At 35.3% G+C, this 12,923-nt stretch overlaps 1 protein-coding gene across 1 annotated transcript in view; it reads right to left on the minus strand.

Moving 5' to 3' along the window:
- The window catches only part of LRP1B (LDL receptor related protein 1B), a 1,620,129-nt gene that overhangs the window by 98,139 nt on the left and 1,509,067 nt on the right, over window positions 1–12,923 (minus strand). Inside the window, exons 78-79 of the mRNA XM_045066491.1 lie at window positions 4,190–4,413; window positions 3,384–3,490 (exon numbers count right to left, since the gene is read on the minus strand). Coding sequence (XP_044922426.1) covers window positions 3,384–3,490; window positions 4,190–4,413 — 331 coding nt within the window. The remainder of the gene's footprint in view (window positions 1–3,383; window positions 3,491–4,189; window positions 4,414–12,923) is intronic.

The raw sequence follows: 12,923 nt of genomic DNA on the forward strand, positions 1-12,923 counted from the left end.
AGAGTGGTTTGTTATTGGCTCAAAAGTCATGGCAGAGTGATTTGGAGCACTCTGCCATGACTTTTGAGCCAATAACAAACCACTCTACAATGCGATATCACCTCACACCAGTCAGAATGGCTAAAATCAACAAGTCAGGAAATGACAGATGCTGGCGAGGATGCGGAGAAAGGGGAACCCTCCTACACTGTTGGTGGGAATGCAAGCTGGTGCAACCACTCTGGAAAACAGCATGGAGGTTCCTCAAAATGCTGAAAATAGAACTGCCCTATGACCCAGCAATTGCACTATTGGGTATTTACCCTAAAGATACAAACGTAGTGATCCAAAGGGGCACGTGTACTCGAATGTTTATAGCAGCAATGTCCACAATAGCCAAACTATGGAAAGAACCTAGATGCCCATCATCAACAGATGAATGGATCAAGAAGATGTGGTATATATACACAATGGAATACTATGCAGCCATCAAAAGAAATGAAATCTTGCCATTTGCAACAACATGGATGGAACTAGAGTGTATCATGCTTAGCGAAATAAGTCAAGCGGAGAAAGACAACTATCATATGATCTCCCTGATACGAGGAAGTGGTGTTGCAACATGGGGGCTTAAGTGGGTACGAGAAGAATAAATGAAAGAAGATGGGATTGGGAGGGAGACAAACCATAAGTGACTCTTAATCTCACAAAACAAACTGAGGGTTGCTGGGGGGAGTGGGTTTGGGAGAAGGGGGGGGTATTATGGACATTGGGGAGGGTATGTGCTTTGGTGAGTGCTGTGAAGTGTGTAAACCTGGTGATTCACAGACCTGTACCCCTGGGGATAAAAATATATGTTTATAAAAAATAAAAAATTATATTAAAAAAAAAGTCATGGCAGAACACCATGTTATTTAAAGTTCTCTAGTCTCAGTTCATTTTACATTACCTATCCTGTCCCCTTCTAGGTGTGCCATGACTCCAAATATCACAGAACGTGCCATGTGGCTTTACACTGCAGCTCCTGGTTTAGAGCTATGTCATTCAATGTATACAACAATATCCTTTGGTTGCCAGTGATAAAAATCAAAGTTTCAAGATAATAAGTTCCTTTCTGAAATCTCACAGGTAATAAGTAATCCCTCAGGATTCAAAACCAGATATATTTGACTTCAAAGAACACCTTTATAACATCTACACCATGATGGGTTATCTGCCCACCTCTCAAATGCCTACCTATCCTTCAAGTACTTGTTCCAGTAACATCTTTCAGGTCGTTTTCCAGTCTTGGAGATAATACCAAATACTAGTCTACTACCTGCTGGTTTAGAGCTAAGGAATCATACTTGCCCTTCTTCCCCGGAGAACTGTGCTCAACTGACTGCAGCAGCCTCGCTGGGAAGTTAGAGCCCAAAGGTCAACCAATGACTGATGGAGCATATAAAACAGGACCCCTCCCTGCTGTGGGATTTATGTTCCAAAGCACATCCCCTGTGGCTCAAGACAAAAATGAGAGTTTCCATGAAACACAGTCTTTCTGGTGTCTTTCCCTTTATCTCTCCATCTTTTACAGGTTTCTCCTGAACGACACTCCCCTCATAAATAATCTTTACTAGAATTCCTGTCTCAGGCCTTCGTAAGACCCCTCCAACAGGCAGTTCTAAAAATTGCTGCCAGAATCCCTCTTTAAGATGAAAATTATGTTACATATACTGTGGTTATGTTATTTATTAATATCACGGAACTTTTTTATAAAATTAATTTTGCAACTTTTCTGTAGGTCCAGAATTAGTTAAAAGTAGAAAAGTTAAAAAGACAGTTAAAGTTCTTTTAAAAATGAAAATAGTATTTGAGCATCTTATGCCACTTGACTCTTCAGTTGCCTCCCGTGTCTCCCCTTAAAGCTAGAATAAAATTCATTCCTTAACTGTCTGTTTGAGGTCCTAGATGATCTATACCTGGGCACCTGGGCAACCTCATTTCCAACATTTTCCTGAGTTGCTCATATGTTCCTAGGCATACTAACATCCCTGCTGTTTTTGACATATGCCAAGCTCACTCCTAACTCATAACATGCTGTTCTTTCTGTTTGGAAAGTTATTTGCTTACATATTCATATAGCTTCCTACCTCTATGATGTTCTCTTCTCAAATATCACCTTTGAGATGACTTTTTTGATAATCTTATTCATAATTCTACCCCCCCCCATAGTCCTCATTCTTTTTCACATAGCACTTATTAGTATCTGGAATGATTTATATTAAATATTCCATTCTCTGGAGGAAGGTAAGTTTCATGACAGTTGGTAATCTCTTCACAAGGGTTAGAACTTGTCTTTAGTATCTTAAACAATTTCTCACAGTAGGTAGGTGCTCAATTGGTACTTGTTAAATCAGTGACTGGAGACACACTTATGTAAATGAACTAATTCCCCAAAGACTGCTCCTTTCCATAAAGAGTAAAAACAATGTAGTTGAAGGAAAAATTCTATGGCACATTAACAGTTAATAAGAATATAGGTACCAAATATAAATAAAATTGCAACTATGTAAGATACTATAAAGCACAATTATTAAGTAATATGTACTCTAGACATGTATTCTCTACTTCGGGGTATAGTGCTGAGGGATGTTGTGTATGGCATGAACAGGAAGGAGCCTTGAGGCTCCTTTAGTTCTGGAAATGTTTCATTGAAGAAGTGTTAAACTTAGACCTTATAAGGTGAATAAGAATCATCTGGGTGCACAGAAGTCAGAAGGACATTCTAGATGGGGAGCCTGGGAGGAAAATGCAATGGGAGAAAAACAGGCAAGTAGAACAAAACACGCAGGCTCCTGAGCAGTTGTGGGAATATAGGTAGTTTGGAGTGGTAGCTTAGGTGACACAGTTGGGAGGGATATTAAAGCCTGGTTAAAAAGAGCTGTGAATGAAAGGGCAAGGAATCATAATGTCTGCCTTTTACAGAAATTATTTGTTTTCCCACCTCTTTGCCCATTTAGTTTTTTTTTTTTTTTTTTTTTTTTTTTTGCCCATTTAGTTTCTGATCCTCTAGGAATATTATCATCTGTCCCAGCATCATTAACATTAACATATATCAGTAAAAAATACCCTAATACATTATAAACTGTCAAAATTCCACATATATGAAATCCTACAAATGGCTTTGCAACTTGGGCAATTTTCAAATAACATCCCCATAATATCACTGGCAATATGGTAAGGCCTTGACTTTCAAGTTGGAAAAATAGAACATGAAATGTTAGTGACTTTCATAAAGTGATCTATAAATTATCTTATCTGCTTATAAAAATGATTATATTGCCAACAAACCTGGAAAGAATTGTAACACTAATATGCTGAACATATTGCTCCACATTCTAGACTGCGTCAGAAATACATCATACCTGTGGGTCTTTGCAGATTCTTTTGTACTAAAATCCTTCTCAGAGTACCGTCCATGGCTGCTTCTTCTATGTGGGAGTGGTCCCCAACGACAGTCCAGTACATCATCCTGACGAGACAAGTCAAATGGATTAGCTTGCAGCTAACTCAGCTCTGCTCCTCAAAACAGTTTTCCTTCAGACCATGTGCATCAGAACCACCCCCGAGTCCCTGAAAATGCAGACTCCTGGACCCAACTCTAAACCTACAGACAGGGAATTTCCAATAAGAGTAGATGATTAGGAGTTTTATTTAACATTTCTCTATTTTCCTTTTAGGTCACTGCCTGTAAATGAAAAAAGTAAAAGAGTAAAAAAAAGAACAATTCAAGCAAAGGAAAGGAAATATTTGTGTTAAAATTGTTTAAATTTGTTCCTATGTACACCTTCATCTTTTATTATCACAAATGGCCAAAATACTAATACTCCATACTTCATACGTTCAATATTATAGTTAATGTCTTGAAGATTCAATCTTAGTTAACCATATTGGTTATGTATTTATTGAAATGTCCACATAAGACACACACACATTCATACATAGAATATATCATGGAGCAGGCTTTCAGGAAAACATGTATTTTGTGCCATGATTTGCTGTGAAAAGCTCATGCTCTTGTACAGAAGTAGAGGAAATTTTAGAAGCCTTGTGAATCTATTATATGTTGAACGTTTATTATAGAAGGAAAACTACAGAGAAGAGGTGGGAAAACAATCTCTAAAAATGATATGCATATCAAGAAATATAAATAGTCAACTTGTTAACCTACCCTCTTTTAGGATTTACAGCGATAGCATAGGGTTCTCCAGCCATGTTTGTTAAGAGTCTGGTGCAGTTGGGGCCATTCAGCTGTCCCACATTGATAGAGTACCTCAGACTGGTCCAGTGAGTGGTGTAGTAACTGAACCAGTGCATTCTTGAATGATCAGTCCAATAAATATTTCCAGCAACCCAGTCAACTGCAATGTCCCTGGGCCTTTTAAATTCAGGACACTGAAAGAAAACAAAACAACACCACAGTATTTTCAAAAGCAAAGTGGTGGAGGGGAGGTCTGTATACATTAATAATGTATGGGAATAATATCAACATGGTCAGGTGTCTTACACAGGTTTTAAAAATATCTAAAATGTTCCATTTTATTCTTAATTTTTATAGATATTATAATTTCCACAAATCTTAATTGCAACATTCATGGGAGTTTAACCTATCACTCCCTTTGTATAACACCATCCTGTTAGACTATTTCTAGAATTGTAGGCAGTTCACCTGTGACTTCTCCCAGTCAGGATTGTTCTGAGACTAACCGTAATTGTGATGTCTAACAAAATAGAATAGTTTAAGAAATCCATATAAATAGCATCATACTGTTCTATTTCTGACTTCTTTTATTCAACATTGTATCTATGAAATTCTTTAATACTGTTGTATATGTTAGTTACTAATATTATTTTATGATGGGTAGTATTTCATTTTATGAATATGCTAACAGTTTTTTCACCATTTTACTGATGATATCTATTTGGATTATTTATAGCCTTAGGCCACTGAACTGAAGCCATGAATATTTTTGTACATGCATTTTGGTGGACACAAAAATTCATTTCTGTTGAGTATTTAACAAGGAATAGAATTGGTGAGTCTTAAGGTATACATATACTTAGCTTGGGTAGATACTGCTAGCATTTTTTTTTTTTCAAAAAGTTTTTTACCAATATACACTCTTTTAAACAACTTAAGGAAGTTCCAGTTTTTCTGCATTCTCACCATATATAATTTGATTTAAAAATTGAAAAAATATTAGTAAATGTGGACTCATTTAGAAAGGTACTGTACTTAAACATATTTTAAGGGAAGTTACAATATATCTCATTTATATTAAATACACGAGCTTGGATTTTCTGCTTTATATTGTATTATTGAGTTATTGTAAGGCAGAAAAGTAAAGGAGTTCTTTGCAAATAGACAGTGAGGAAAATAACATACACTCTGTGCCCTTCAATTAACCTGGACAATTTGAGTAGGAACTAGTGTCATAATTAATTTGACATGGTCAGGTTTATTGTGCATAACCAAAAGTGAGAAAGGATACCCAGGGGTATTATATCATGAATGGAAACAATTATTTGAAGGTGATTATGACTAGACATGTGGTCAATGTGTAATAGCATCATTAGGACCTGGCAACCAGTGGAAATATGGGTTTTTAACACATGATAGTTTCTTGAGTGAATTACTAGTGAACAAATTTTACTGAAGGAGTGAGTGGACTTGGATTAAAAGAAGAGAAACTGAACTCAAAAAAGAACATGAGATGTCAATAAACAAGAATTACAAGCCACTGCCTGCTGTGTGATTACTGGGATCTCAAGAAAGGAAAATGCGGCCTGAACTAAATGCAGAACCCATAGAAATTCCTAACAACTTTTATTATCAGTCCTTTCACATATTGATTTAAAAACTGAAATTATGAATAGTTACCTATTTCTCAACTCTAACAATAGGTACTATCCATCTACCCAGTGATAGCTCAGTGATGTTTAACAAAAAGCACTCTGCGATACAATATGCTTTAGAAACACAATATAAATAATAGTCACAGGTGGGTAGAACATAAATATTTGTCCTAGCTAAACCACAAAATTATTTTCAAATGTTCCAGTATTTAAATTAACTATAATTTTCACCCTGATTTGGCAGTGTTTAAAAGTAAATATATGAACAAATGGCATGGACATGTCAGTGTAAGTCATAAATTTATAAATATGGCAGACTATGGAGAAAATAACCATTATAAGCTGTTTAGAGTTTGTTGGAGTATATTTATCATCTTCTAACACTAGTAAAGCAAACCATCAACATGCAAAAAAATATGATATTGGTTATCTGGCATGAGCATGGAAAAATACCTAGTTTCCCTTTATCCGATGTAAATATACACACGATTTCTTATCCTAATAGTATCCTTGCTAAAATAGGACAAATTCCATGCAAAGTTCCTCTTTTTGTATTTAGGATCTTCATTTTGTTTTACTCATTCTAAAAAAAAAAAGTCTGATTATCTTTCCATTCTATACTTCTACACATGGACTGTGGACAATTAAAAACCCAAATTCTTTATTTCCCTAGAACATGCAGAAGATTGATTAAGTGATACTTTGTCAAGTATGCAGGTTTGTGAAGATTCTACTAATGGCAAATTCTAGAAGTATAAATTAGATTTATGTCATATTACTAGGGTAAAAAATACGGCTTAGGGGAAGGGAAAAAATGTTACTTTCCAATGTGAAGCACAGAGATACCGATGGAGTCATTTAAATCTATACATTTATATTCTGGTTCCCTGATCAAGAGATCCCCAATGACATTCCAGTATCAACTAAAGTAGTTAGAATATGGGGTAAAGGACACCACACCCGATAAACTCAACCTATGGACATAAATCGTCAGTGACAAGATGATTCTCAGAGAATACTGGCATCAGGGTGAAGATGTTACCCGATGTTCATCTTCATCAATTTCACAACTTACCGAATGCTCAATGATTCTCAACACTGAAGAGAAAAGAACTGAACAGAAAAACAGCAATAACAAGAAAGCAACAGGATGCTCCTATTTTCAAGGAAACTAAGAGCGAAATCATATCACCCTTTATATCATATCAAATCACCATTTATAGGGGCACCTGGGTGGCTCAGTGGGTTAAGCCTCTGTCTTTGGCTCAGGTCATGGTCTCAGGGTCCTGGGATGGAGCTCTGCATAGGGCTTTCTGCTCAGCAGGGAGCCTGCTTCCCCCTCTTCCTCTGCCTGCGTCTCTGCCTACTTGTAATCTCTCTCTCCCATCACTGTGTCAAATAAATAAATAAAATATTTTTTTTAAAAAATCACCCCTTATAATGGGCTCCATAGGAATGAAATAATAATACCCCCTCTCTACTACCCACGGCTTGACCAGGATTGTGAATAGTATTAGCCATATAAAAGGGACTCTAGGGACGCCTGGGTGGCTCAGTTGGTTAAGCAGCTGTCTTCGGCTCAGGTCATGATCCCAGCGTCCTGGGATCAAGTCCCACATCGGGCTCCTTGCTCAGCAGGGAGCCTGCTTCTCCCTCTGCCTCTGCCTGCCACTCTGTCTGCCTGTGCTCGCTCGCTCCCTCTTTCTCTCCGATAAATAAATAAAATCTTAAAAAAAAAATAAAAAAAAATAAAAGGGACTCTAGTATTAAATGGATGTTGGCTGGAGAGTGGAAGGTAGAAATTCCTGTCGGATCTTGATACGATAAAAAGAGAATTTATGGAGAGGTTCAAAATCAAACAAGTGAGTACAAAAGGGCAAAGTAAAAGTAAACTGAGGTTCTGGGGCGTGGAATGGAGTCTGACAAGGGACAATAGAAATGGGAAAGCTAAGCCATTTGCTTCCAAAGAGGTGAAAAACAAAACAAAACAAACAAACATCAGATTCAAAAGAAAAAGAAAATATAAAACTCTCATTGCCCTTTTGGCTAGCTTACTAGACAGATAGGCCTATGAGCTAGAGGCACTAATGAAATATGTCGTGTTGAAGAGACTGTAGAGGCAAGTGGTTACCTTGAGAACAAAAGACATTACTCATATTATTGCACAAAGTGGAAGACACATTTTGACTGCTTTCTCCAGACAGATGATTTCTTTCCTAATAAGCTCTCTAAATACACAACCAAAGTTTTGAGGCCTGAGGCATTCTTCCTTGTGGAGATATATTAGTCCAATGAATGAAACACTTAAATCTTACAGAAAAATTGGCAGCTTGATTGTAACAAAATTAGAGGTTTCTACTTTAAACTACTAATCCTTTACAACTGTGGATTGCAAGGTATCAGTCACAATTCCAGCTTCAGGAAACTAAAGATATAAGTCACTGGAGACATTTGATTTAAATTAAGGAAAGAGGAAAACCTATGAAGTGGGACTTCAAGCATTTGAACCATGGAAATACTGCCATCTTTCTAAAAAAAAATTCCTATAGTTAACAATATACTTTAGAAAAATACAGTTAACATGAGGGTAGATTGAAGTAGTCACATATTTTATCTATGTTATTTTTTCATCTAAGAAAAGAAAATTTGGTTTATATTACTAAAGTTAATTATCCTGTAATGTAATACTATTAAAAAAAGATGTGAAGCCACTCTAAAGATATGTGTGTGTGTGTGTGTGTGTGTGTTTCATTTCACTAAATGAAAAAGCTATTTACACTCTTGGCCCATAATATATGAATCAGTTTAAATTCTCATAAACCAGGAAATAGAAGTAAAATAATGACTATGCAAATTCTGAACATTACTAAATTATATGACTTAATAATATAATAAGATATGTAGATATATATTATTTCAATCTAGAAGCTCATACAGCAATGGGGAAATCCAAAAAAAGCGAAGAAAAAGTTATACTTGGAACTAGAATCTATGAGTTCCTAAAACACTTCAGGAAGGAAATTTCTGCTTTCTACCTACAATTTATTCTGAAGCACAGGTTATTTCAATCTGGGTAATTTTAAACCTCTACTTATCTACCTTAAAACCATGTCCACCTGGCACAAACTCTTCTTGGAGGAGGGGTGCTTGGGTGGCTTGGTGGGTTAAAGCCTCAGCCTGCTCAGGTCATGATCCCAGGATCCTGGGATCAGGCCCCACATCGGGCTCTCTGCTCAGCAGGGAGCGTGCTTCTCTCTCTCTCTGCCTGCCTCTCTGCCTACTTGTGATCTCTGTCTGTCAAATAAATAAATGAAATCTTCAAAAAAAAAAAAAAAAAACAACTCTCCTTAGGAGGAAAAGAAACTATATAATTCTTGGACAATTTCCAAAAAAGACCACATTTGTCTTTGGATTATAGACTCAAATTTGAATGTGACTTTATCTTTTTTTTTTTTTTTTAGCATACTTAGTGTTCTTTAAACTTATTCATCTTTTACCACTACCCCCCTGCCCAAGAAAAGAGCAAAACTAGCTATGAAAACCTTCTTCACACTATCAGGTAAAAAAAATATGGAAGATTTAAAAGCACATTAAATTTGGAAGCAGAAACATGGTATAAAACCTAATTCTAGTTTCTTCGTAAATTATGTGATGTATAAATAAAGGCTTTGGATTAGATTATCTGTAAATTTTTTCAGACTCTAAGCATTAAATGATATAACAGTTTAAAATATTAACCATTCTATTAACCTGACTTTTGCATAGCTTTAAGGATGTATCTAATGTTAACAGTGAATGTTCATGCATTAGTATGTGAAAAATTTGTTGGTACTTATGGGAACAATTTTGATATCATCCCCTATGTGAGTGACCTAGAATTAAGGAATAAAGGTGTCTTCTGGCATTTACAATTTAAAAAACGCATAACACTTGAGATGGGAAGCAGAGCTATCTGAAAGCAGAGATTGCAAAATGGTAGATTGAGGACTAAATTTAAGTTCAAGTAAATAAAACTTTTAGGTATATTTTAAGTTTAAACTTAAGATATAACCTTAAGTCAAGGTGTTTTTTTGTTTGTTTGTTTGTTTGTTTAGCATTTACTAAGTATTCATTGAACATTATATCAAAAACCAACGATGTAAAGGGAAAAAAAGGACAAGTTGTTGTTTTTTTTTTTTTTTAGGGTCTTTAAATCTATTTATTTATTTTGTGGGAAGAAACAAGTGCTGTTACGTTTTTGTTTAATGCTCAGTTTATTGAATCTAGTATGTTAGACATTAACAATCTATTTCATAGTTTTGGAAATCATTCCTGAACACTCTTTGTACTTTGATAGTGTTGACTTAAGCATTAGACCCTTTCCAGACTTGATTATTGTGTGTGGCCATAGGTATTCATTCTTTCTTTTTTTTTTTAAATTAAGGATATAGGGGTGCCTGGGTGGCTCAGTGGGTTAAAGCCTCTGCCTTCAGCTCAGGTCATGATCCCAGGGTTCTGGGATCAAGCCCCACATTGGGCTCTCTGCTCAGCAGGGAGCCTGCTTCCTCCTCTCTCTCTGCCTGCTTCTCTGCCTACTTGTGATTCTCTCTGTCAAATAAATAAATAAATAAAATCTTTAAGAATTAAGGATATATAAGAAAATATATAAAAATCAGGGCAACATTCCAGAATAACAGAGTCAATCAGCTGTTGCCTCCTGATTTAATGGAACAAGAGGCATATGACCTCTTACCTGGGTCCCTAGTGTTATGTCAATCTCAATCACTCATTTATTTTACCCATATAGCTGGTTTGCAGCCCATGCCTTAAAGAGACAAAAGAAGTTGAACTTATTGGACAAATCATGTATCAATAAAAAAGGGAGTAAAGATAGCAATATAACACAAAGAAAAAGAATCACAGAAGCAAATGTTGATACTGTCTCCAAAATCATTAAGTAAGCATCTTGTGGATGAAAAGAAATACTCAGTATATGTAGGATATAGATATATGCATAAGCTGTATAAGTTCTTTATACAAAAGTTCTTTATGTACAAATTTGGCTCCTATAAAGAACTTTTGTATAAAGAACTTACACAGCTCAACACCAACATGCCAAATAGTTCAATTAAAATTTGGGCAGAGGACATGGAAAGACAGATTTTCAAAGAAGACATACATATGACCAATAGCCACATGAAAAGATGTACAAATCATTAGGAAAATGCAAATCAAAATCACAATATCACCTCATGCCTGTGATGATGGTTAAGATCAAAAACACCAGAAAAAAATGTTGGTAAGGATGTGGAGAAAAAGTAACCCTCTTGCACTGTTGGTGGGAATTCAAATTGGTATAGCCACTATGGAAAACAGTATAGAGGTTCCCCCCAAAATTAAAAATAAAATCACCATATGATCCAGTAATTCCACTAGTGTGCATTTACTGAAATAAAACTAAAACATTAATTCAAAAATTCATCCCTATGTTTACTGTGGCATTATTACAATAAATAAGATATGGAAGCAACCTGAGTGTCCATCCATAGATGAATGGAAAAAGATGTGGTGTATATATACAAGAGAATATTACTCAGATATAAAAAAGATTTTGCAACAACGTGGACTGACCTAGAGGATATAATGGTAAGTGAAATGAGTCAGAAAAAAAATACCATAGGATTTCCACTCAAATGTAAAACTTAAGAAACAAAACAATTGAGCAAAGAGAAGAGATGAAAAAGACCCAAGTCTTAAACATAGAAAACAAAGTAGTGGTTGCTAAAGTGGATAGGGGGGATTGGTGAAATAGGTGAAGAGGATTAAGAGTTTACTTATCACGTGATGAGCTCTGACTAAGGTATAGAATTGTTGAATCATTCATTATATTGTACACCTAAAACTTATATAACACTCTATGTTATATACTTGAATAAATATATTGGGCTCTTGTAATTCAATGTAGCTCTTACATCAAACATATTCAGATTGTAAATGTGTGTGTGTGTGTGTGTGTGTGTGTGTGTAAATAATACATAATGCTGAGTTTCATACATCACTTTCTGGCTAGCTTCATTAAAATTAGTTTCCTACTGTCTTATTACTCCCTACCATTCCAGTTCCCAGATCCAAATAGAACCTGGAATAATCATGAAGCCACCTTGAAGGAATTTCCTAGCCATTCAACTGACATTTTAGATGACAGTCAATCTTTCTGGGGCCTGTCTCTTCAAAAAGTAACAGTTGGTTCAATTTTGAAAGACTCACAAAAAGAAAAGTTTATGTAGGCTAAGATCTATAATGTCTAAGCAAGACCAATGTTAATGACTGCAATGATAATGAAAACAAGGTCTTCTGAATAAAGGAGCTTCTGTTTACCAGGATAATTAAGAAAGGCAAGGGAAAGAGCATGCTTGAAGATTCTGAAATGAAGTTGCATTACTGGAAATTAAATATGGTATATTTAATGGCTAGGAAAAAATGAGTGTTGGTGGTTATATATGTATATGTTCATAGGTGTATAAGGCAATGGGAAGGGTGTGGTGTAAGATGAGATGCAAAATCATAGAGAGGCTTATAAACCAATGAGTATTCAATGGAAATCCATTGGAAAGATTTAAGTGAGAGAGATATGATGATTACATTAATATTTAAAAAATTTTTTGGCTATAATGAGAAGAATGGCTTAGAACTGGGGATGAGAAGTAGATACAGGATAATCAAAGGAGACTTACTCAATGGATTTCAGAAATGAAAATGTAGAATTGTAATCTAAGTTTTAATGAGACAAAAGTGGATAAAATGGGATATATCTGGAGATAAAAATATTTGATCTTGTGATGAATTGAATACTAAGGATGAGAAGAATAAATTGTAAAGTATAACTTTCAAGATCAATATACTATTGTCACGTTAATTCATTGTTACCAAATATTTTCAATTAATTCATTGTTTTTAACTCTTTAAAAATATTATGTACCTACTTCATGACAGATACTATTCTAGATGTTAGGATTACATATAGTAATGGCCAAAACAGCAAAAATTAACTGCCATCAAAATTTACTTAC

Source organism: Mustela putorius, unplaced genomic scaffold (assembly GCF_011764305.1).
Source record: "Mustela putorius furo isolate JIRA1106 unplaced genomic scaffold, ASM1176430v1.1 tig00003867_pilon_pilon_pilon, whole genome shotgun sequence".
Taxonomy (NCBI): domain Eukaryota; kingdom Metazoa; phylum Chordata; class Mammalia; order Carnivora; family Mustelidae; genus Mustela; species Mustela putorius.